We start from the raw sequence: 27,500 nt of genomic DNA on the forward strand, positions 1-27,500 counted from the left end.
CATGGACTGTCACACATGTACACATATACATGGACTGTCACATATGTACATATACTTACCCATGGACACTCTCACACTTAAACTTACAGGTATGTTCCTTGCTCCTGTTTGAAGTAACTGTTTATTAATTCCGTCTGTATTCATTCTGAGCCTTTTTTAGGATTGAGGTATGGTGTGTCATCCTGTATTGTTCCAGAAACAATGATATTTTGTTAAACAGTAGTAGACATTGACATCATACTTTGGCACAAAGAGTAAATACACCAGTGTGGAGTATTTGTCAACTGAAGCATTGATCTGACATGCTGAAAAATGTGTATCTATTCAGAATTATATTACATTTGTGAATTTCAGGGGTAGTGTTATTATTTTTCCCTCCTTCTGATTTTACAATCTATTCTGACATAAATAAATAGTTGTTTTGTGTTAATTCACGGTATCCTTTATCATTACAGTGATTGAGATTACCAAAGTTGGAGGAAGTTGTCACAAGGGATTTCGTGATAAGTAGTTGTAGCTTGAAGGGGAGATGAATCTTCAGCATTGTAATTTTGGTCAAAGGAAAAGTGATGTGGATACTTTTGTGTGGTCAAATATCCCACATTACATGTTGACAGAAACCAAGGTAGGTGAGACGTGTTCAAATTCCAACCCTGACCATTGTCAAACTGGTGCAGAGTGTGTCAACACAGGAAGCAACAACTATCACTGCCGTAAGTACGCGCATGTGTGTGTGTGTGTGTGTGTGTGTGTGTGTGTGTGTGTGTGTGTGTGTGTGCCTGTCTGTCTGTCTGTCTGTGTCTGAGCATGTCTGCATGCATGCATGTGTTTGAGTGTGTATGTAAGTGTGTGTGTGCGTGCCTGTGTGTGTGTGTGTGTGTGTTTGTGCATTTGTGTGTGTGTCTGAGTGAGTAGTGTTTGTGTATACATGTTCTTTTTATGGCTTTCTTGCACTAGTGAGTGTGTGTGTGTGTGTGTGTGTGTGTGTGTGTGTGTGTGTGTGTGTTTAATATTTGAGAGAGAAACAGGGAGTGCGTCATATAACACCTTGTACAAAGTTGTAATCTGTTGTGTGGTTAACAGGACTCTCCGTGGGACAGACATGCACTAACAGAACACAGTGTGTACCTGACACAGAATGTGAAGATATCGGTGTTAGTGGAAAGCAGTGCAGTGAGTTGTCTTTTCCTACACTTCTTTAATCCTGCAGTTGGTATAGCTGTCACACATGGTGTTTGTGTGTCTGTGTCTGTGTCTGTGTCTGTGTTTGTATGATAATACTGGTGGTGATATAATATGCAGTGCATTGTCTTCTTTACCTTCTCACAGCTTCTGTCTTTGTCGATGCTGCTGATAGGTGTGTGTCTGTGCCTCTGTGCGTGTGTGTGTGTGTGTGTGTGTGTGTGTGTGTGTGTATTTGTTTGTGAGTGCGTGTTAGAGGTGTATGTGTGTGTGTGTGTGTGTGTGTGTGTGTGTGTGTGTGTGTGTGTGTGTGTGTGAGTATGTGTTTGTGCATGTGTGTGCGCGTGCACGAGTGTATATTCATATTAACGCATGAATATGTAAAAGGCATTTTACCGCTATCGGCGTGAGACAATATGATTCCAGAAATTGTTGTTTCCTCACTGTGTGTTATTATATGATCTGCTTCTCTTCCTCTGCCTCCTCTGTTTCTTTGTATCTTTCTAATCTCCACTCTGCTACTCTTTTATGTACTCATGTGCATGAATGCACGCACGCAGACACACACACACACACACACACACACACACACACACACACACACACACACACACATACGCACATACGCACATACATTCTCCGAAAATAATGTCGAATAGCTGTATCTGGTAACTGATTCGTTACATGTGATTATTACACGTGTTACATATAATTATGTGATATATGTTATCCGCAACATGTTAATGTGAATGTATCTCATTGTACTGTACACCTGAAAGAAACCCCTATGTCACAGGGAAGAAATACGGAATCCAGTGTAACGCGGATTCAGAATGCCAGACATCCCAGAGACAAACGTGTGTCAACATAACCAGTGGTTCAAGTCTGTGTCTGTGTGATGATCAGTCCTTCAGACACAGTGACCAGTGTGAAAACGGTAAGGAAGAGATCCTGTAACTGTGTGGTTTTATCTCTGACTGACAGGTGACCACACACCGTGGGTTACTGATGTGTGGCTGAGACTGTGCTGACACTGCTTCTGTTGTCTGTCTGTCTGTCTGCCTTTTTGCCTTCCTATAAGTCTGTGTCTGTCTTTGACTTTCTGTCCTGTCCCCTCACGTCCACCATACTAACACTTTGTCGCATCAGTCAGACAACAGTCCACCATACTTACGCCCAGTCCAACAGTCAGTCAGAGAACAGTCAACCATACTTACACCCTGTCCCACCAGTCAGACAACAGTCCACCATACTTACGCCCAGTCCAACAGTCAGTCAGAGAACAGTCAACCATACTTACACCCTATCCCACCAGTTAGACAACAGTCCACCATACTTACGCCCAGTCCCAACAGTCAGTCAGAGAACAGTCAACCATACTTACACCCTGTCCCACCAGTCAGACAACAGTCCACCATACTTACGCCCAGTCCCAACAGTCAGTCAGAAAACAATCATCCATACTTACACCCTGTGCGAATAGTCAGACAACAGTCCACCATACTTACACCCAGTCCCAACAGTCAGTCAGAGAACAATCAACCATACTTACACCCTGTCTCACCAGTCAGACAACAGTCCACCATTCTTATACCCTGTCCCACCAGTCAGACAACATTCCACCATACTTTCACCCTGTCCCACCAGTCAGACAGACAACAGTCCACCACACTTACACCCTGTGTCACCAGTCAGACAACACTCCACCATACTTACACCCTGTCCCACCAGTCAGACAGACAACAGTCCACCACACTTACACCCTGTGTCACCAGTCAGACAACACTCCACCATACTTACACCCTGTCCCACCAGTCAGTCAGACAACACTCCACCATACTTACACCCTGTCCCACCAGTCAGTCAGACAACAGTCCACCATACTTTCACCCTGTCCCACCAGTCAGTCAGACAACAGTCCACCATACTTACACCCTGTCCCACCAGTCAGACAGACAACAGTCCACCATACTTACACCCTGTCCCACCAGTCAGACAGACAACAGTCCACCATACTTACACCCTGTCCCACCAGTCAGACAGACAACAGTCCACCATACTTACACCCTGTGTCACCAGTTACACAACAGTCCACCATTCTTACACCCTGTCCCACCAGTCAGACAACAGTCCACCATACTTACACCCTGTCCCACCAGTCAGACAACAGTCCACCATACTTACACCCTGTCCCACCAGTCAGACAACAGTCCACCATACTTACACCCTGTCTCACCAGTCAGACAACAGTCCATCATACTTACACCCTGTCCCACCAGTCAGACAACAGTCCACCATTCTTACACCCTGTCCCACCAGTCAGACAACAGTCCACCATACTTACACCCTGTCCCACCAGTCAGACAACAGTCCACCATATGTACACCCTATAAATTATCAGGACAGCCAACAATGACCTTTACTGAGGTGGGGGAAGAACACAGGCAAATTATGCAGGTGTTCACAAATGTAAAAGACCATGTGATAAACTATGGGAAAGTAAGATAACTTTTACAGTTGATGGACATTTACAATGTCCTGTTACATTGTCTTTTGTTCTAATGTCCAGGTGAGTAATTGTGTGTGAGTGTGTGTGTGTCAAAGAAAAAAAAACAAACTCAAAGTCAAAATGTTTATTTCAAGATGGTAATTGAATAAGCAACAACTGTTTTTTTGCATCTAAAAAATATAATGATAAAAAAAAATGAGAGAGCATGTGTGTGTATGGAGGTGCATGTGCGTGAACACGTGTGTTTTTGTGTGTGCATTTGTGTGTATGCATGTGTCTGTGTACATGCGCACGCACGTGTTTGTGTGTGTGTGTGTGTGTGTGTGTGTGTGTGTGTGTGTGTGTGTGTGTGTGTGTGTGTGTGTTGATATGATGTATGGAATCACTGCACAGTTTATGTCCATGTCAACAGTGACACAGCTGACAGCGACACAGCTGAAGATGTCCGGCACACACCAAGAAACCAGCATCAGTGTGACGTGGACACGTCCTCAGATATCTGCCGAGTACCGAGCCACACTGAACACTGGTCAGACCTCTAACTATGGGGACATATCCATGTTCACCTTCACTGATCTGACCCAGGGCACAGCCTTCACCTTTTCCATCACCTCCAGGAAGGAGAGAAATCCGAATCACACCACTACAGCACCTGAGTACGCTACTGTGGTCTCTTGGGCTGTTCCGGTCTATACACGTGAGTTCTGATCTCTCTTGAGTCTGTCTCTGTCTGTCCTTGTCTCTGTCTCTCTGCCTGTCTGTATCTCTCCCTCTCTCTCTCCCTCTCTCTCTCTCTCTGTGTCACACACACACACACACGCATGCACGCAGAGGAAGAATTGAACAGAGAGCTGCAGGAAGACGGGTAGGGGGTGTGCTTATGTGTATGTGATTTAGATGTGTGTAAAGTGGTTGTGTGCACAATGCACACATACATGAATGAAAGAGAGAACAAGACATACAGACATAATCATGAAAGAAATAGAGAGGGGAGAAGAGATTGAGAGGGATGCGAGCAAGAAAGAGGGAGGGGTGTGCACTGAGACGTTAAGCAACAGGATAACACCGATGTGATTTAGAGTGGAACATAATATATGTTTATCACAAAGTTTGCCGGGGTCACAGGAGATGATTTATATATCGACGTGTGTGTGGTGACCAGACAAGATGAAACACGAATTTGTAGGAAACTTAGTCTTTGAGTTTCTGTTTATTCGATTATGTTTCCATTACATGTTGGTCATTGATTTTTTTTTAAATTAAGAAATCGTTTGTGTGGGTTGTTGTTGTTGTATTTGTTGTTGTTGTTTTATTTCTTGTTACTATCTGTTATGATTTTAGCTAATTGATGAAGGCACCACGTGGAAGTCAGAGGAGTAACCAGAATAGTTCAGTCAGTGAGTCAGCAGCAGTATTATGGTGGAAACCCATGCTAATATAGGCCGACAGCAAGTCACAACCTGAAAGACAGAATTATCTGTGGACCAGGCCACACACTGAAGACAGAATCACCTATGGAGTAGGTCACACCCTGAAGACAGAATTACCCGTGGAGCAGGTCACACACTGAAGGCAGACAGAATTACCTGTGGGGCAGGTCACACACTGAAGACAGACAGAATTACCTGTGGGGCAGGTCACACACTGAAGACAGACAGAATTACCTGTGGAGCAGATCACATACTGAAGACAGACATAATTACCTTTGAAGCAGGTCACACACTGAAGACAGAATTACCTGTGGAGCAGGTCACACACTGAAGACAGAATTACCTGTGGACCAGGTCACACACTGAAGACAGAATTACCTGTGGAGCAGGTCACACACTGAAGACAGACAGAATTACCTGTGGAGCAGGTCACACACTGAAGACAGAATTACCTGTGGACCAGGTCACACACTGAAGACAGAATTACCTGTGGAGCAGGTCACACACTGAAGACAGACATAATTACCTGTGGAGCAGATCACATACTGAAGACAGAATTACCTGTGGAGCAGGTCACACACTGAAGACAGACATAATTACCTGTGGAGCAGGTCACACACTGAAGACAGAATTACCTGTGGAGCAGGTCACACACTGAAGACAGACAGAATTACCTGTGGACCAGGTAACACACTGAAGACAGAATTACCTGTGGAGCAGGTCACACACTGAAGACAGACAGAATTACCTGTGGAGCAGATCACATACTGAAGACAGACATAATTACCTTTGAAGCAGGTCACACACTGAAGACAATTACCTGTGGAGCAGGTCACACACTGAAGACAGAATTACCTGTGGACCAGGTCACACACTGAAGACCGACAGAATTACCTGTGGAGCAGATCACATACTGAAGACTGACATAATTACCTTTGAAGTAGGTCACACACTGAAGACAGACAGAATTACCTGTGAAGCAGGTCACACACTGAAGACAGAATTACCTGTGGAGCAGGTCACACACTGAAGACAGAATTACCTGTGGAGCAGGTCACACACTGAAGACAGACATAATTACCTTTGAAGTAGGTCACACACTGAAGACAGACAGAATTACCTGTGAAGCAGGTCACACAGTGAAGACAGAATTACCTGTGGAGCAGGTCACACACTGAAGACAGAATTACCTGTGAAGCAGGTCACACACTGAAGACAGACAGAATTACCTGTGAAGCAGGTCACACACTGAAGACAGACAGAATTACCTGTGAAGCAAGTCACACAATGAAGACAGAATCACCTGTGGAGCAGGTCACACACTGAAGACAGACAGAATTACCTGTGAAGCAGGTCACACACTGAAGACAGAATCACCTGTGGAGCAGGTCACACACTGAAGACAGACAGAATCACCTGTGAAGCAGGTCACACACTGAAGACAGACAGAATTACCTGTGAAGCAAGTCACACAATGAAGACAGAATCACCTGTGGAGCAGGTCACACACTGAAGACAGACAGAATCACCTGTGGAGCTGGTCACACAATGAAGACAGAATTACCTGTGAAGCAAGTCACACAATGAAGACAGAATTACCTGTGAAGCAAGTCACACAATGAAGACAGAATTACCTGTGGAGCAGGTCACACACTGAAGACAGACAGAATTACCTGTGGAGCAGGTCACACACACTGAGGTCTTCCCTCTGTCCACAGGACCTGCACAGCCCGGACCTCTGCTGTCTGACAGACTGCCTGGACCTAATGTGACCCTGACCTTCACTGCCTCTATGGGTCACGTGGACAGCTACAGTGTCACTGCCACACCACAAAAGCCCCTCCACACTGCAGTCACCGTCAACAGCAGCATGAACAGTGTCGTCATTCCTGGTCTGGTGGCCGGGGAGTATTACAATGTGTCCATCACCGCCATCAGCAACAACATCGACAGTGCTGTCAGGACAGACACCTTCAGGGTCAAGTCACAGTGTGAGCGATTCTTTTGTCTTTATTGACTGGACACACACACACACACACACACACGCATGCACACACACACACACACACACACACACACACACACACACACACACACGCATGCATACGCGCGCGTACGCAGTTACACATTCACACAATTCGTTTTTTCTGACCGTATTATATCACACCACTTTTTTGGGGGGAGGAGGGAGGGGCGGCCTCCAACCTTCTCTTTTTTCCCACTTTATTTTATTTTCTTTTTTTCCTTTTCTTTCTTTTCTTTTTGTTTTGTGTGGGGCCTCCATCCTCCTCTTTTTTCCCACATCTTTCTTTTTCTTCTTTCACAGACTCATATTTACCTTTCATGCACCACTTTCGCCCACACACCTTAACTAATCACTCGTCTTGAGGCATGCATTTTAAGAATATTCGATGTCTGTGTACATTTGCCAGGGTTTTTTGATGTTCTAGTGTTCTGATGTATGCATTCTAAAAATATATGACAAGTGATTACATCTGTCTGGGTTTATTGTTGCCCTAGTGTGAGTTGTTTGTTTGATATTGAAGCTTTTCTGTCATCCACCCTCTCTCTCCTCCTCAGCTATCTTAACCTAATACATAACAACAACAAAAAACCCAACAACAACAACAACAAAAAAGAAAAAATCTGTCATCTGTATCATGACAATTGACTGACCCTATCTTCCCTTTTAATGTTTACATGCCAGTGGTTTTGTTGACCAAGTGCATGTATGTAACAGTGTATGTGGAGTTAGAAGTGGTAGGGTACATCCTTTCCATTGAGCATCTCTCCCAGAAGGCGCCGTCCCCTGATCAGTCGAAAGGTAAAGCGAAAGCGAGCAAGGGACAGCTAGGAAGAGTGGTCATAGGAGAGGTTTAAAGTGACAAGAAATTCACTCCCTTCCCAGCAAGGGAAGAAAAGCCAATACTCCTAATACTGACATTTTTATATGATTTTACAATTATGTGTATTGTGATTACATTGCACATGTAATGGCATAATATTACATCACATTAGCTTACATTACGTTGCATGTGGTCCCGTTACCATACATCACATCACGTTATACTCAATCACGTCACCTTACATCTCATCATGTTACATGACATTCCGTAACATAACTGTGTACAGCTGTGGGCCAGGTGTTCAACCTGACACAGAAAGCCCAAGGCATCCGGTGGACAGAACTGAAGTGGAATCGACCTGTCAACCCCAGCGGTGTCATCAGTGGTTACACTGTCAGAGTGGTGTTGGAGTCTGACCAGCAGTCCTGTATCTCTGGTGTGGCCGTCAACTGTTCTGACTGTGTCTACAATAGCACCGAGGTTTGTGTCTGTTGTCTGATTGTGGATGCACACACACACACACACACACACACACACACACACACACACGATAATCATACCAGAATGTCTGTCTGGTGACTCCACACACCAGCAGGTGCACACACACACACACACACACACACACACACAGAGTCACACACACATACACAGGCTCAGACACACACACACACACACACACACACACACACATACACAGGCTTACACACACATACACAGGCTCACACACACACACACACACACACACACACACACACACACACACACACACACACTGATCACAACTGAATGGCTGACAGGTGATCCCAGACACCAGCACGTGCACACACAGCATGGTGAAAACTCTGACCAAGGCCGAACTGAACGATGAAAGCTTTGTGGTGGAGGTCAACGTGACCCAGCTGAAGCCTTACGTGCAGTACCAGGTGGAGGTGATGGCATACAACGAGGAAGGGTCGGGCCACCCCGACAGTCTGACCTTCCTCACAGACTCTGAAGGTACCTGGCTGCAGGGATGGTTGTCGCTTTATCACCTATTCATGTTTCTGTTTCTTGTGTTTCTTCTCCTGTTACTTCTCCTTCTTCTTCTTCAGCTTCTCCTACCCCCTTCTTCTCTTCCTCTTATTCTTTTTGTTATTCTTCACACACACACACACACACACACACACACACACACACACACACACACATACACACACACAGAGTTTAATTAGGAGCCCCGTTGGCTCTTTGTTGTAATTTTACTGGTTGACAGCCATTTTACCTTGCTTGATATTCTTTTTTGTGCTAATTGAGGAGAGGGAGGAACAGGGAAAGTAGCGATGATTTGAGGCATGGATTGGGTTGGGTTGGGGTGGATTTTCGTCGAAAATAATATTTTTGGACAGATGTTGAACAAAGAACACACACACACACACACACACACACACACACACACACACACACACACACACACACACACACACACACACACACACACACAAATAGAAAGCACACTCTATCTACAGACCTTAGATCATGACTACAGAAAAAATGAATAATTAGAGAGAGAGAGAGCAAGAGAGTGGGTCACCCACACGATCACGGATCAGTGTCTGTCCTGTCACAGCTGCAGACAACCTGGTGGCCATGGAGGTCAGTGCTCCGGCCATTGGACAGCTGCTGGTCAGCTGGAGACCTGGAGAGGAGAGGGGAGAGACAAATTATACCGTGACCTGGGAGGAACAGGACTCGCTTCTGTCACAGAGCTACACTCAACATGGCTCCCATCTTCTGCAGGGTAACCCTTTCCTTCACAGAGAGAGAGAGAATTAGACTCATGTCTAGGAGAGAGGCAGAGACAGACTTAGAAAATGTCCAAGAGAGAGAGTCAGAGACACAGAGAAACAGACTTACAAATGCAGAAAATGTCTGAGAGAGACAAGAGCAAGAGATAGAGAGGGGTGGAGACAGAAACACAGACTCAGTTAAACAAAGACACTCGGAAAAATGCCAGAGAGAGAGAGAGAGAGACCTTTTATTGAAGGAAAATAAATAAGTACACATTGGCCTGTTTTCATCCTACTCTCATAAAAGAAAATAATTAGTCGGGGGTCACAAAAAAGAGAGAAAAATAAAAATCATACAGCGTGAAAACAAAAAGAACAGCAGCAACAACAACAAAACAGAGCAAAATTAATCGCAGTGGAATACAATAGTCACTATAGTCGCTACGAAACCATATAAATGCATAAAGTACAATTGCATATGCACACACGTAAATGAGAGAGGGGAGGAAGAAAGTAAGGAAAGTAAGAAGAGGGAGGGGCAGACAGAAAGAGAGGAGAGAGAGAATAAGGTCACACTAGCTGTTTAGCTGACACTGGACAGAGAGGTACACAGACAAGGGATGTTGCAGGTTACGACGCCAGATATTACACGATCCAAGGACTGCTCAGCTACTGGAACTACCGGGTCACCGTCACCACCATCACCACTGTGGGACCGGCGCCTGTTCCCAGCACGGTCACCAACAGAACTCTGGAATCCAGTCAGTGTCTTCACCTTTCTAACTGCTGCTCTGCACAGTTCCACTCGTGTCCCACTTCACCTTTCCCTGTGTGTTTCTCTCTGTCTGTGTTCTTATTGTCTCTCATGTTTTTGTGTGTCACCAGTCCCATTCTCACCTTGTCAAGGACACTCCCTCACCTTTTGTTTCCCACACACCCCCGTTGTGTTGAGGCCCAAGGTCGATGTTCATCATAACATTTCAGTTCTCCAGCTTTCTTTCTGTGTCTCGCTTCCTTTTTCTCACTATCGGTGTACCTGTTTCTGTATCCCACTCTGTCTGCGTCTCTGCTTCTTTATCTCTCTTTTTGCATCTGTCTGTTTCTTTGTCTCTCTCTATCATTCTGTGTCTTGTCTGTTTCTTTGTCTCTCTCTTTCTGTCTAGTCTGTCTCCCTTTCCTTATCTTGGTTTTCTTTGTCTCCCGCTTTCTGTGTCTGTTTTGTTGTTGTTTTTGTCATCCCTTTACATTGTCCCTCTCTTCGTTTGTCTATGTTTCTTTGTATCTCTGTCTATGTTTCGTTTATTTCTCTTCTTCTGTGTTAATGTTCTTCTGACCCCCAGGCCCCCCGCCCCCGAACCATGCCATGTAGACAAAGTGTCACTGACTCAACTGATGTGATGACTGTCAGTTTCTGTTCACTCCACAGAACCAGGTCAGGTACAAAGCATGTCACTAACACAAAGTGATGACGATGTTTCTGTTCACTCCACAGAACCAGGTCAGGTACAAAGCCTGTCACTAACACAAAGTGATGACGATGTTTCTGTTCACTCCACAGAACCAGGTCAAGTACAAAACCTGTCACTAACACAAAGTGATGACGACGCCACGAAAATCACCATGACGATTATCTGTCCCACGGAACGGGAGAGGAACGGACACCTTGTGGAATTTCGCTACAACAGTACAGTGACTGACACTGAGGTGAGTCAGTGTGTGTGTGTGTGTGTGTGTGTGTGCGTGTGTGTGTGTGTGTGTGTGTGTGTGTGTGTGTGTGTGTGAAGGTTTCTGACATTGTATCAGTGGTATTGTGTTTATGCAGAACATTCCTCTGAAAGGACAATGCAACGACAGCACCGCTCTGACTCATGTGACCACAGAAAAAAAACATTCAGTGTGACTGCCAGATGCCAGTATAAAAATGACCACGATAATTGTCTTCAGTCAACCACAATACAAGGCTGACGTCATCCTAAAAACTGTGAGCACACAGATGACTTGTTGACTTCATCCTAGAAGTGGTCAGCACACAGATCATGACTTGTTGACTTCATCCTAACAGCCGTCAGTTCATAGATAATGACTTGTTGACATCATCCTAACAGCGGTCAGTTCACAGATCATGACTTGTTGACATCATCCTAACAGCGGTCAGTTCACAGATCATGACTTGTTGACATCATCCTAACAGCGGTCAGTTCACAGATCATGACTTGTTGACATCATCCGAACAGCAGTTACCACACAGGTCATCACTTGTTGACACCAGCGTAACATCACTCAGCACACAGAACATGATTTGTTGACATCATCCTAACAGGGGTCAGTACAGATCATGACTTGTTGACATCATCCTAACAGCGGTCAGCACAGACCATGACTTGTTGACATCATCCTAACAGCGGTCAGTTCACAGACCATGACTTGTTGACGTCATCCTAACAGCAGTCAGCACGCTGATCATGATTTGTTGACATCCTAACAAGTTTAGTAAACTGTTTCAGTCAGCACAAGTCTGGTGCACTGTTTCAGTCAGCACACGCCTGATGCACTGTTTCAGTCAGCACACGTCGGGTGCACTGTTTCAGTCAGCAAAAGTCTGGTGCCCTGTTTCAGTCACAAGTCTGGTGTTCCGTCAACACAAGTATGGAGCACTGTTTCAATCAGCACAAGCATGGAGCACTGTTTCAGTCAGCACTAGTATGGAGCACTGTTTCAGTCACACGTCTGGTGCACTGTTTCAGTCAGCACACGTCTGGTGCACTGTTTTAGTCAGCACAAGTCTGGTGCACTGTTTCAGTCAGCACACGTCTGGTGCACTGTTTCAGTCAGCACAAGTCTGGTGCACTGTTTTAGTCAGCACACGTCTGGTGCACTGTTTCAGTCAGCACACGTCTGGTGCACTGTTTCAGTCACACGTCTGGTGCACTGTTTCAGTCAACACAAGTCTGGTGCACTGTTTCAGTCAGCACAAGTCTGGTGCACTGTTTAAATCATAAGTGTGGTGCACTGTTTCAGTCACAAGTCTGGTGCACTGTTTCAGACAGCACAAGTCTGGTGCACTGTTTCAGACAGCACACGTCTGATGCACTGTTTCAGTCACAAGTCTGGTGCACTGTTTCAGTCAGCACAAGTCTGGTGCACTGTTTCAGTCACAAGTCTGGTGCACTGTTTCAGACAGCACACGTCTGATGCACTGTTTCAGTCACAAGTCTGGCACACTGTTTCAGTCAGCACAAGTCTGGTGCACTGTTTCAGTCACACGTCTGGTGCACTGTTTCAGTCACAAGTCTGGTGCACTGTTTCAGTCAGCACAAGTCTGGTGCACTGTTTCAGTCACAAGTCTGGTGCACTGTTTCAGTTACATGTCATGTACACTGTTTCAGTCACAAGTCTGGTGCACAGTTTCAGTCAGCACAAGTCTGGTGCACTGTTTCAGTCACAAGTCTGGTCACGTCATGTACGCTGTTTCAGTCACAAGTCTGGTGCACTGTTTCAGTCACAAGTCTGGTCACGTCATGTACGCTGTTTCAGTCACAAGTCTGGTGCACTGTTTCAGTCACACGTCATGTACGCTGTTTCAGTCACAAGTCTGGTGCACTGTTTCAGGCGGGCGGTGTCCCACAACGACCAGAGGGGTCTGTGAAAGTCAGCGGAAACTGTGGCACCTTGACGAAGGTCTTGCCGGTCACCGCACAAACCAGCTACAACGTCTCTGTAAGTACATTGTGTTCACAGTCTGTACATTGTTGTCTGTGTGTCACAGGTCACCTGGCGGTCACTGCAAATTGTATTATGTAATTACATTGTGTCACTGTCAGGGTTCAAGTGACTGGTGTATGACTGACAGGTCATGACAGGTGTATAATTGAAAGCTGTTTATTTAGCATGGGTTTGATGATGACTGACAGATGCTGATGTGATAGCTGTATAACTTCCAGTTGTTTATGTAGCATGTGTTTGACAGGATTCATCATACTTATGACTGTCAGGATTCTTGTGACCAGTATATGTGTGACAGGTATGTAATTGACGGTTGTTTATGTAGCGGGAGTTTGGCAGGATTCATGCTTCATACGTATGACTGTCAGAATTCTTGTGACAGGATTCAAGTGACAAGGGTATGACTATGACTGACAGGTGTATTACCAACAGGTATTCATGATGCTGGTGTATGACTGACAGGTGTTGATGTGACAGGTGTATAATTGACTGGCGTTGATGTGACAGGTGTATGACTGACAGGTGTGTGTGTGTGACAGGTGTGTAACTGACAGGTGTTGATGTGACAGGTGTATGACTGACAGGGTTCATGTGACAGGTGTATACAACTGACAGTTTTTGTGTGACAGGTGTATGGCAGGATTCATTTGACAGGTGTATGACTGACAGGTGTTGATGTGACAGGTTTATTACTTGGCAGGTTTTGATGTGACGGGTGTATTACTTGGCAGGTGTTGATGTGACGGGTGTATGACTGACAGGTGTTGATGTGACAGGTGTATGGCTGACAGGTTTTTATGTGCCTGGTGTATCACTGACAGGTGTTGATGTGACAGGTGTATGACTGAAAGGTTTTTATGTGAAGGGTGTATCACTGACAGGTTTGTGGCTGACAGTTGTTGATGTGACGGGTGTATGACTGACAGGTGTTGATGTAACAGGTGTTGATGTGACTGGTGTATCACTGACAGGTGTTGATGTGACAGGTGTTGATGTGACTGGTGTATCACCGACAGGTGTTCATGTGACAGGTGTTGATGTGACTGGTGTATCACTGACAGGTGTTGATGTGACAGGTGTATGACTGACAGGTTTTTATGTGACGGGTGTATAACTGTCAGGTTTGTGGCTGACAGGTGTTGATGTTGCAGGTGTATGACTGACAGGTGTTGATGTGACGAGTTTATGACTGACAGGTGTTAATGTGACAGGTGTTAATGAGACGGGTGTATGACTGACAGGTTTATGACTGACAGGTGTTGATGTGACAGGTGTATGACTGACAGGTGTTGATGTGACGGGCGTATGACTGACAGGCGTTGATTTGACAGGTATATGGCTGACAGGTGACTGTCATATGATGATGTGACAGGTGTATTACTGACAGGTGTTGAAATGACAGGTGTATGACTGACAGGTGTATTATGTGACAGGTGTATGACTGACAGGGGTCATGTGACAGGTGTGTGACTGATCGGTGTTCATGTGACAAATGCATTCCTGACAGAATTCAAGTGATAAGTGTATGAGAGGTGTTTATATTACAGACGTTGTGACATGTGTGTGACTGACGGGTGTTGATTTGACAGCTGCGTGATTGACAGTGTTCATGTTACAGGTGTATGAATGACATGTGGTGTTCATCTGGAGTAGTGGCCTGGTGGTAAGCTTCCTTCCTCGGAAGGGAGACAATCTGAGCATACAGGATCAAATCCCACACTCACCAGAATTTTCTCCCCTCCTCTACAAGACCTTGAATGGTGGTCTGGACCGCAATTCATTCTGATGAGATGGTGTACCAAATTCCTGTATGTAGCATGCACGTAAAAGGCCCCACGGCATCAAGAGAGTTGTCCCTGGCAAAATTCATGAGTACAATCCGCTCTAATAAATGTGTGTGCATGTTAGTGTGTGTGTGTGTGTGTGTGTGTGTGTGTGTGTGAGCGCCCAAAGGCAGCTGTCAGTCAGCTTTACCAGATAGGCAGCTTGTTGTGCAAATGACTCCATAATATTATTTGTAAAGCAGTTTTCGCTTGGTGTCTGACTGAGTATAGGCGCAATATCAGTATCCATATCAATCAACCAGTTGGGTGTGATTGGCGTATGACTGACTGTTGTTGATGTGACAGATTCATGAAGAATAACAGGTGTCGACGTGACAGGTGTGTGACTGACAAATGTTCATGTGACATGTGAAAGGCGAATGACTGACAGTTTTTGGATGTGACAGGTGTATGACTCACAGGTGTTGATGTGACTGCTGAGTGAGGGTTAGATGTTGATGTGACAGGTGTATCACTAACAGATGTTGATGTGACAGGTATATGATGGACAGGTGTTGATGTGACAGGTATATGATGGACAAGTGTTGATGTGACAGGTGTATGACTGACAGCTGTATGACCGACGGGTGTTGATGTGACAAAAGTATGACTGACATGTGTTGATGTGACCGGTATATGAGGATTAGGTATTGATGTGGCAGGTTAGTGACTGATTGGTGTATGACCGACAGGTATTGATGCGACAAATGTATGACTGACATGTTGATGTGACAGGTGTATGAGGATTAGGTATTGATGTGACAGGTGTATTACTGACATGTGTTGATGTGACAGGTGTATGACTGACAGATGTTGCTGTGACAGGTGTATGACGGACAGGTGTTGATGTGACAGGTGTATGACTGACAGATGTATGACCGACAGGCGTTGGTGTGACAAAAATATGACTGACATGTGTTCATGTGACAGGTTATGAGGATTAGGTATTGATGTGACAGGTGTATTACTGACATGTGTTGATTTGACACGTGTATGAGAGTTAGGTGTTGATGTGACAGGTGTATGACCGACAGATGTTGATATGACAGGTGTATAACTGACAGGTGTTGATGTGACAGGTGTATAACTGACAGATGTTGATGTGACAGGTGTATGGCTGACAGGTGTTGATGTGACAGGTGTATAACTGACAGGTGTTGATGTGACAGGTGTATAACTGACAGGTGTTGATGTGACAGGTGTATAACTGACAGATGTTGATGTGACAGGTGTATAACTGACAGGTGTTGATGTGACAGGTATATAACTGACAGATGTTGATGTGACAGGTATATGACTGACAGGTGTTGATGTGACAGGTGTATAATTGACAGGTGTTGATGTGACAGGTGTATGCTGTGACAGAAAGCGGACTGAAGGGAGAGGACAGTGCCTCCACCATCACCATCCAGGCCAGACGTGAGTCACACCATCAGTTAGGTTTTACTCACACCCTCCACAAGAAGCAGGAAGACGTCACAGAATAATCAAGCCATGCGAGTAAATCTTTCCTTTACCACTGAGACAATTTCAGCTCAAAGCGTGTTTATTTATTCATTTTAAATCCAGAGCTCAAACCTTCGTATTTTTCTATTCAATTATTTTTTAGGTGCAGTACACAGTCACAAAAAAGGAACGAACAAAATGCAAATTCACCAGAAATCGTCTCATAACCTCCCCCAAAATTTTGAATTAGGCTGGTAATTGTGAGATTTTCATAATAAATTTTGATGTTGAAGTATAAACAACTTTTAATTCAGAGGTACTCAATGTTGCACGAATATACATCCAATGGTTTGAGTACATTTTCCTTAATTATGAGCCAGGTGGCAAAATTAGGGGTAAGGTGGCAAAATGGTTAAGACACTTATCTGCCAGTACAGTGTCCGTGAGGGTCTGGGTTCGATTCCTGCTCTTGCCTTTTCTCCCAAGTTTGACTGGAAAATCAGACTGATAGTCTAGTCATTTGGATGAGACAATAAACTGTGGTCCCATGTGCAGCATGCACTTGACACACTGAAAATGGACCCCATGGCAACAAAAGTGTTGTCAAAATTCTCTGACAAAATTCTGTAAAAGAAATCCACCACCTCTGATAGGTATGCAAATATATATGTGTGCACTTGAGGCCTGACTAGTGCTTTGGGCTATGCCGCTGTCAAGCATCTACCTAGCAGATGGATTCATCTGAACGCAGTGACGCCCCCTTGAGAAACTGAAACTGTCAGCCCTGTCTCAGTAATGTGTGCTTCACACAGCCATGTCTTCTTTGGCCCTGTCAGCCCTGTCTGATGTGTGCTTCACACAGTCATGTCTTCTTTGGCCCTGTCTGATGTGTGTTCTTCACACAGTAATGTCTTCTTTGGCCCTGTCAGCCCTGTCTGATGTGTGTTCTTCACACAGTAATGTCTTCTTTGGCCCTGTCAGCCCTGTCTGATGTGTGTTCTTCACACAGTCATGTCTTCTTCGGCCTTGTCAGCCCTGTCTGGTGTGTGTTCTTCACATAGTCATGTCTTCTTTGGCCCTGTCAGATGTGTGTTCTTCACACAGTTATGTCTTCTTTGGCCCTGTCTGATGTGTGTTCTTCACACAGTAATGTCTTCTTTGGCCCTGTCTGATGTGTGTTCTTCACACAGTTATGTCTTCTTTGGCCCTGTCTGATGTGTGTTCTTCACACAGTTATGTCTTCTTTGGCCCTGTCTGATGTGTGTTCTTCACACAGTTATGTCTTCTTTGGCCCTGTCTGATGTGTGTTCTTAACACAGTTATGTCTTCTTTGGCCCTGTCTGATTTGTGTTCTTCACACAATCATGTCTTCTTTAACCCCAGAAGATACAGATACAGATGAATGCCACATGATGACCCAAAGATAGACACATCAGCACCACCCACCCCGTCATCACTGCCTCCCGCTCCCATAAACACCCGCTACTTCACTGGTGAATAAATAAATAAATGTGATGGACATAACAATGATCACCTGCTCTTTTTATGTGTTCCTGTTACAGCACCCACGGTGATAAATAAACCCACTTCAGACTTGATGAGCGAGGAGATGAAGACCGAAACCAGCGTGACCGTGACGGTCCAGAGAGACCAGATCTTCAGTGACGAACAGGGCCGTTTGGAAATTGCCGGAATGCTCGTCTGTCAGAAGAGGGGCCCGCAGTCCTGTCAGCGAGGTTCGGGTCCATACCTGTCTACACCTACATTGCATTTGGGTTTTTACTTCTTGTTCCTGCTTTGAATGAAATGTACTGTTGAGGTGTGCAGCTACTGCAGGCACACACACACACACACACACACACACACACACACACACACACACACACACACGTACTTGTATATATGTTACCAGTCCTTTGGATTTATGCGAAGGTTAGACACCTCCATGAAACTGAAACTGAATACACGCGTACATATATGTATGATTCTGTGAATGAGACAGGTGTGTGTGGCTTGTTCATCAGTTGCAGTGACCCAGAAACCATACTAAACATTTCACTTGCAGTGTGGTGGTAATGTTGCTTCGTGGGGAGTCGATGTTCGGAATGAGCACACGCTAACAGCACCCTACTTCTTGTCCCTTGTACAGGGCCTGACAAAACGTCCGATGACTTCAAAAACCCCAGCAAGACACCCACGTGGGGAAGGAACAGGAAGTCTCAAGACAGCGTGTACTACAGAGCTACACCTGATAACTTCCAAGATCTGTACTCTGGAGGTAGGCAGTATCACACCAAATAAATCATGGGTATTTCAGTTTTGAAAAACATCTGGGTGTAATTAATGTAATAGCGGCTCGAAGACTGAATGTTTTCTTTTCTTTTGTACTGCTTTCATGTTTTTATTCAACTTGATGTTTTAATTTTTCTACTTTTTTTCATTCAAACTTTGTCCTGTTCATGTGTGTGTATTGTGTGAGTGACAAACCATTGAATGTACATCGAATTTCCAGTTGTATTGCTAAAGATGTACTGCATCGCCATTGTATGGTATTGTATTTCATTCTAATGTTGTAGGCTACTATGTCATACTGTGTTGTGTTGTGTTGCATTTTATGGTATTGCATTGTACAGTGATGTATTGTATTGCATTGCATTGTATTGCTTTGTTTTGTTTCGTTTTTGGTGTTTTGTGTTGAATTGTATTTCATTGTGTTGTATTGTATCACATGTACTACGATAGTGTGATTCTAAACTCGGCCCTTTTTCAAGTATGCAACTTCCTGAAGACAGTGTCCTATAAGTGGGATGTTTGCAAAATGTGAAGAACCCAGTGTGCCAGCAGTTTTCGTTGAAAAAGACATTGATAAAAATGGCGTATACCTACACGATTTTTCCAGGTGCAACCAATAGGAGAAACATTGTACGATTTTACAACCTGTTATCTGTATAATACACACGGTGAGGTGGTCGCTTTGACTGGATCGTTCGCAATTAGGCTAGTCAACCCAAGTATGCATTTACATATTTCATAACGGCTCGAACCTGTGAGCCAGGCAGTCTTCAAGTACTTCATCAGTGTTCTGGAATGGATCTGTGATTGTTATCAAATTTTATCTAATGATGTGTAATGGCTAATACTGCTGATGTATGTACCATATTAGAGATTAACATGAATAAAGTAATGCAACTGAGCTGGGTATTTAAAAAAAGAAACAATAAATGGGATAATATTCTGGCCCAAAATTGCAAGTTTTGTCTTGTTCCACAGTGTGACTGGGGGTAAGAGATCAACCAGAATACGCGCTGGCTACCATCCATTTTCTTTCCCGCGCACACGTGGGCTGTGGCAAATACGTAAATATACATACATTCAAGTACGACACACAGTACACAAAACAGCGTATACACATACACAAACAAGCAAACAAACACTCATGCTTTATCTGCACCTTAAAAAGAATACATAACAGATACATGTTTCGTACACACACATACGCAGGCGCTCACTCACACACACACACACACACACACACACACACACACACAAATTCCACCCAATTACCACATCCATCCAGCTCAACATCGTGATGGTCAGTTCTCGTGTTGTTGTTACAGTTCATCCCCTTCCCTTTCTGTTGTCCACACACAGGACGAAGCAGACGGTCGGTGGGGTCAGCACTGGGTCGGGAGAGACGGGACACGGGCAGTTTCCAGTTCATCATTGGCAGCGACACGTCCTGCCCTGAACTGTCTGATGACGTGTACTGCAACGGTCCTCTGGAACCTGGACAACAATACCTGTGGGTTGTCTTTCCTTCCTGCTCAGTCCTTGTCTGTGTCCACTTGTCTGTCTCTCTGTCTGCCTGTGGCGGTATACATTGTCAACAGATGATGTTTGATTTTATTTTGTTCTCCATCTGTCTGTGTCTGTCAGAACTCTTTGAATAATGTGGATGGTGAGCCTCTGTTACTGGCCTGTACAAGCTGTGTAAGATATATCTATCTACTGACGGCAAGACAGGTTTCTATCTGTTACTGTGTACAAACATGTAGACGTTACCATTACACGCAGCTCATACATGTGTTAGTACCTGTACCAGCGATTTATGGCAAGACGGGTTTATATCTATTGCTTTGTACAAACATGTTGACTGCACACAGTACTCGTGTATAAGCCAGCAAGCGTGATGACCTCAGAGTGGAGCCGTGTTCACTGGCTGACCAGTACTAGACACGCTCACCTCCCTTTGGAGCAATTGTTGAACTTTACCGATCATTCATTCAAAATCTGAAAATCTCCTCATAATGAACATTCTAAGCAAACGAAGGAGGAGAAGAAGAGCAGTCATTGAAGGGAACAGCAGCCCCTGCTTCCTTCCCATTGTGCATTCCTCTCTTATTTCATGCTTCAGTCACAATTACCTTCCTACCATCTTCTTCTTCCACTTCCATGAAGGCATCAGGACATACACATTCACATGCGCGCGCGCGCACGTGCACACACACACACACACATTGAGAAACCATTAAGAATGTTGTTGTTCTTTTTATTGCATAAAAATGGTGTCTATATTGTTGTTGTGTTTCAGGGTGGTTGTGTTTTCCTGCACAAAAGGAGGATGTTCAGAAACCACAGAACCCAGTGAAGTGACCACTAAAGAGAAGGAAGGTAGGTGTTGCACTGACCTGAAGATGGTACATAGCACAGGGATGGGGGAGGTGGGGGGGGGATAGGAATAAAGAGAAAGAAGGTAGGTGTGGCACTGACCTGAAAATGATACATAGCACAGGAATAGGGGGGGAGGGGGGGAAGGTGTGTTGAGCGTGTGATTGTGTGTGTACGTCCGTGTGCATGTGTGTGTCTGTCAATGTCTGTCTGTCTATCTGTGTCTGTGTATCTGTGTTTGTAATTGTGGTTATTCTTGTTCTTTTTGTGTTATTATTGTTGATGGGGATGTTGGTGGTTCCACAGACACAATAAGTGTTCCATGAGGGAGGTGCGTGTATTTAGTTGATGCAGAAACAGAGACACTTAAAGCCACAATGGCGGATGCATAAAACGGTAAGGCAATTAACTCAACAAACATGTTCACATGCACTTAAAGACGTGTAACCGTTGGACTTGGACCCCCATGAATACAAACCACTTGGAAGAAAATAAGAACATTTTGCCTTGACAGCATCTCCTTGCTGATTAAAGGAATAGCTGTGTTTTGGTGATGAAGTCATATGTGTCGTTCAGTGTGACTGGTTCTGTACGTTATGGCGGGTCTGATCAGTTGGTGGCGTTTATTGTGTGTGTGTGTGTGTGTGTGTGTGTGTGTGTGTGTGTGTGTTCTGTGTGTTGTAATGCCTGTGGTCATTTCAGTCAGTCAGTGACGTTCAGTGTGTGTTCTATGTGTTGTAATGCCTGTGGTCATCTCAGTTGTTGATGTTCAGTGTGTGTGTGTTCTGTGTGTTGTAATGCCTGTGGTCATCTCAGTTGTTGATGTTCAGTGTGTGTGTGTGTGTTCTGTGTGTTGTAATGCCTGTGGTCATCTCAGTTGTTGATGTTCAGTGTGTGTGTGTTCTGTGTGTTGTAATGCCTGTGGTCATTTCAGTTGTTGATGTTCAGTGTGTGTGTGTGTGTTCTGTGTGTTGTAATGCCTGTGGTCATTTCAGTTGTTGATGTTCAGTGTGTGTGTGTTCTGTGTGTTGTAATGTCTGTGGTCATTTCAGTTGTTGATGTTCAGTGTGTGTGTGTTCTGTGTGTTGTAATGCCTGTGGTCATTTCAGTTGTTGATGTTCAGTGTGTGTGTGTTCTGTGTGTTGTAATGCCTGTGGTCATTTCAGTTGTTGATGTTCAGTGTGTGTGTGTTCTGTGTGTTGTAATGCCTGTGGTCATTGCAGTCAGCCAGTGACGTTCAGTGTGTGTTCTGTGTGTTGTAATGCCTGTGGTCATTTCAGTCAGTCAGTGACGTTCAGTGTGTGTTCTGTGTGTTGTAATGCCTGTGGTCATTTCAGTCAGTCAGTGACGTTCAGTGTGTGTTCTGTGTGTTGTAATGCCTGTGGTCATTTCAGTCAGTCAGTGACGTTCAGTGTGTGTTCTGTGTGTTGTAATGCCTGTGGTCATTGCAGTTGTTGATGTACAGTGTGTGTGTGTGTGTGTGTGTGTGTGTGTGTGTGTGTGTGTGTGTGTGTGTGTGTGTGTGTGTGTGTGTGTTCTGTGTGTTGTAATGCCTGTGGTCATTGCAGTCAGCCAGTGACGTTCAGTGTGTGTTCTGTGTGTTGTAATGCCTGTGGTCATTGCAGATTCCCAACCCATCGGGGGGATCGTTGGAGGAGTTGTGGCCGTCGTTGCTGTGATTGTGATCGTTGTGGTGGTGGTGGTTGTGATTCGTCGTCGACGTTCGTGAGTTTTCTGTATATCTTTTTTTCTTGTTGTATGTTTTTCTCCATGTCAGTCGTCCTTCATTCTTTAGAGTACGGCTGCATTTCTTTGTCTGCCAATTTTTTTTTCAAATGTTGCCCTTGAACATGAGTGTGAGGGTAGTGTGCTGGTAAGTGCGAGGTTATTTAATCTGAAATTCCAGCAATTGTTTTTCATTTGCCACAGCAAACGTATTATAGATTTGAAATATGAAGTTGATTACTTACTGACTGTGTATCATTTTACGTAATTTATTTTAATCAAAAGGTAAAAGTGATAGTCATTTCCCAAAGTCTACAGTGATCGTAGCTTTCGTTAGACCTGGATAGTGGTCTGGACATCCGAGGTATCGTGTGAAGCATGGACTTAGCGCACGTAGAAGAGTCCACAACAGCAAAAGGGTTATTACTTTAATTGGAAAACAAATACACCTGCAGGCAGAATAAAAATGGCACTCTCACTGTAGCGACGCGCTCTTCCCGTGCAGATCAGCCCGATTTTTGTGACAAGAGTAATACAACACAATACAATACAACACAGTACAATACAATACAGTACAATACAATACAATGCAATACAATACAATGTCTCTCTGTCTTTGCCGACCATGTATTTGCCTGTTTGGTTTTGTCAGTCTGTCTGTCTTTATGTTATCCATCACACTTACAATTCCTGGGTCCGTCTTTTTCAGCCGATCATGTGGAACGCCAGGGTCGAACAACAAAAGAGTTCCTAGACAGAACAAACGGTAATTATCTGTCTGTGTGTCAGTTTCTAAAAGACTACGATCGATACACTGAAATCATCTGAATTTGACTCTCTCTCTCTCTCTCTCTCTCTCTCTCTCTCTCACACACACACACACACACTCTCTCTCTCTCTCTCTCTCTCACTCGTTTTCTCTCTCTTGTTGCCTTTGAAGTGTTCATCCCACCCCAATCTTGCCTTCATGTTTTTGATTGTCATCTCGTTAATGTCACTTTATGATGGAAGAGTTTATTCACCTGCACTTGGTTTTCTTCACTGTGGTGTTGTTTTGATATATGTATGGTGATATATCAGTCAGCGTGCCTGTCGGTCTACCTACATACCTCTAATCTGCCTGTCTACATTTAACACAGAAGCCCTTTGTCCCCACCCACTGACTGAATGAAAACTCCATTAAACAAACTTAAAACATCAATTCACTCCCCCAAGACATCCGCCAACACTCCCAGTACATCGACCAAAACAAAGACATCCGCCAACACACACAAGACATCCAATGAATCACCAAAGACATTCACCAAACACACTCAAGACGTCAGTTTACTCCCCCATGACATCCAGCAAAACACTCAAAACAACCACCAACACACACAAACATCCACCAACACGCACAAAACATCCATTAAAACCACCCACCACATCCACCAACACACCCAGTAACACACCCAACACATCCATCAACACACCTAATACATCCACAAACACATCCATCAACACACCCAACACATACACCAAAACATCCACCTACACACCCAACACATCCGTCACATCCACCTACACATCCTACACATCCATCACATCCACCAATACACCCAACACATACACCAACACACCCAACACATCCACCAACACACCCAACACGTACATCAACACACCCAACGCATCCACCAACACATCCATCAACACCCAACACATCCATCAACACACCCAACACATCCACCAACACACCCAACGCATCCACCAACACATCCATCAACACCCAACACATCCACCAACACATCCACCAACACACCCAACACATCCATCACCACACCCAACACATCCATCAACACACCCAACACATCCACCAACACATCCATCAACACACCCAACACATCCATCAACACACCCAACACATCCACAACACACCCAACACATCCATCAACACACCCAACACATCCACCAACACATCCATCAACACATCCAACACATCCACCAACACATCCATCAACACACCCAACACATCCACCAACACATCCATCAACACACCCAACACATCCATCAACACACCTTACACATCCATCACATCCGTCAAAACACACAACACATCCATCAAAACACACAACACACCCAACACATCCATCACATCCATCAACACACCCATCACATCCATCAACACACCCAACACATCCATCCCATCCATCAACACACCCAACACATCCATCACATCCATCAACACACCCAACACATCCATCAATACACCTAACACATCCATCACCACACCCAACACATCCATCAACACATCCATCACATCCATCAACACACCCAAAACATCCACCAACACATCCATAACACATCCACCAACACACCCAACACATCCAGCAACACACCCAACACATCCACCAACACATCCACAACACACCCAACACATCCACCAAAACATCCACCAATACACCCAACACATCCAGTGACATACCAGAACATCCACCCAATACTTGACCGGACCGATTTACTGACTGATACACAGACGAACCGATTACAAACAGGAACGGTCAGTTCATTGTACATGTTCTGTGGCGTATGTGTGCGTGTGTGTGTGTGTGTGTGTGTGTGTGTGTGTGTGTGTGTGTGCGTGTGTGTGTGTGTGCGTGTGTGTGTGTGTGTGTGTGTGTGTACGTGCGCGAGCGCGCGCTCTTGTGTGCGTGCGTGCGTGCGTGTGTGTGTGTGTGTGTGTGTGTGTGTGGGTGTGTGTGTATGTGTGTGTGTGTGTGTGTGTGTGTGTGTGCAGCGCATTGCCGCCAGCACGTGAGGCCAGTCCTGATATTCGTCTGGAGGACACACTGCATAATCAGTATGTGAATGTGTGGGGTGGGAGGTGGGGGAGAGGGGGGAGGGGAACGGGATGTATATATTCATGTGCGCGCGCATGTGCGTGTGTATCTGTATGTATATGTGCGTTCGCGTATAACTCTGTGTGTGTGTGTGCGCGTGTGCACGCGTGTGTGTGTGAGAGCATGCGCATTCCGGTGTTCTTACGTGTGTGTATGTGTGTACGTATCCGTCACGTTCTCTGTTGGTGTGTGTGTGTGTGTGTGTGTGTGTGTGTGTGTGTGTGTGTGTGCATGTCAGTGGTATACTTTAACATTGCCATTTTCTCTTGAAATACTTTGTTTGCTGTTACCAAATTTGGCTTAAACATAGTGTGAAAAACATTCCTCACAGCCATACCGATGATAGGTTGTAAGCCTCCCGAATAAAGCCCTATTTCCGAATCATTAACGATTTATTTCGTTGAGATTCGTTACAAAATCCGAAAATTTTGAAAACCGCTTCCCACTTAGTTTCTAGAAGGTAGGTTGTGTATGGTAAGAAGACACAAATCTCTTTCTGCGTGGACAGTATGTCTTTGAAAAAGTGCAGCAGCATCTGAGACACCACATCTAAGATTTGTGAAATGAGTGAGTATCAGACACAGTGAAAATTGCAGCCAAAATTCAGCACAGTGTAACTAATGTAAATAGTGTGTGTGTGTGTGTGTGTGTGTGTGTGTGTGTGTGTGTGTGTGTGTGTGTGTGTGTGTGTGCAGGAAATGTATCAGCATGCTACTCTTTTCGGCACGCATTGAAGCTCTTCACCGAAACTCTGATCTCCACTTCTTACGGGAATACCAGGTCAGTGTTTAGATACCATCACAATATCAGTTCGTCACTTTGAATCTCTGAAAAGTCGAAAATTGTTTACTGAATGAATGAATTCATAAGTGAGCGAATAGTATACCAATTATTGTTTTTTAAGAGACTGCATGATTCTCATCAATAAAGAAATGTTTTACTACGTTTGTGTGTAGATGTATGTGGATCTGTCAGACTCGTGCATTTGTGAGAGGGTGTAGGTGGTGTGTGTCAACGTGCATGCATTTGTGCACGTGTGCACTTGAGAGAAACGCACACACACACACACACGCGCGCGATCGCGCGCATACACACACATACAGATGGTGGTGACGGTAGTGGTGTCATCACTATGTGTGTTTCAGAGTTGCTGAGGGAGACACACAGAAAGGATTACAATACAAACACACACACACACACACACACACACACACACACAGATGACGGTGACGGTAGTGGTGGTATCAGTACTGCGTGTTTCAGGAGTTGCTGAGGGAGACGCAAAGAGAGCAGTGCACCACACACATCGGGAGACTGTCCACCAACAGGGTCAAGAACCGTAATCCTGATGTCCTGCCATGTTAGTGTGTGTGTGTGTGTGTGTGTGTGTGTGTGTGTGTGTGTGTGTGTGTGTGTTAGTAATTTGCCACTAACATCCCCCCAACCCCCCTCCGAGACACTACACTGTGTCTGTCACAGACGACCACACCCCATACACTTACCATT

At 44.8% G+C, this 27,500-nt stretch overlaps 1 protein-coding gene across 1 annotated transcript in view; it reads left to right on the forward strand.

Moving 5' to 3' along the window:
• LOC143297639 (phosphatidylinositol phosphatase PTPRQ-like) overlaps positions 1-27,500 on the forward strand; it is a 91,725-nt gene that overhangs the window by 17,052 nt on the left and 47,173 nt on the right. The window contains exons 9-26 of the mRNA XM_076610058.1: positions 618-713; positions 1,084-1,173; positions 1,979-2,119; positions 4,104-4,388; positions 6,840-7,112; positions 8,254-8,447; positions 8,765-8,963; positions 9,574-9,744; positions 10,363-10,494; positions 11,292-11,437; positions 13,343-13,450; positions 16,629-16,698; positions 18,288-18,461; positions 18,875-19,003; positions 20,377-20,527; positions 21,317-21,396; positions 23,019-23,118; positions 23,828-23,884. Coding sequence (XP_076466173.1) covers positions 618-713; positions 1,084-1,173; positions 1,979-2,119; positions 4,104-4,388; positions 6,840-7,112; positions 8,254-8,447; positions 8,765-8,963; positions 9,574-9,744; positions 10,363-10,494; positions 11,292-11,437; positions 13,343-13,450; positions 16,629-16,698; positions 18,288-18,461; positions 18,875-19,003; positions 20,377-20,527; positions 21,317-21,396; positions 23,019-23,118; positions 23,828-23,884 — 2,596 coding nt within the window. The remainder of the gene's footprint in view (positions 1-617; positions 714-1,083; positions 1,174-1,978; positions 2,120-4,103; positions 4,389-6,839; positions 7,113-8,253; positions 8,448-8,764; positions 8,964-9,573; positions 9,745-10,362; positions 10,495-11,291; positions 11,438-13,342; positions 13,451-16,628; positions 16,699-18,287; positions 18,462-18,874; positions 19,004-20,376; positions 20,528-21,316; positions 21,397-23,018; positions 23,119-23,827; positions 23,885-27,500) is intronic.

Source organism: Babylonia areolata, chromosome 23 (assembly GCF_041734735.1).
Source record: "Babylonia areolata isolate BAREFJ2019XMU chromosome 23, ASM4173473v1, whole genome shotgun sequence".
Taxonomy (NCBI): domain Eukaryota; kingdom Metazoa; phylum Mollusca; class Gastropoda; order Neogastropoda; family Buccinidae; genus Babylonia; species Babylonia areolata.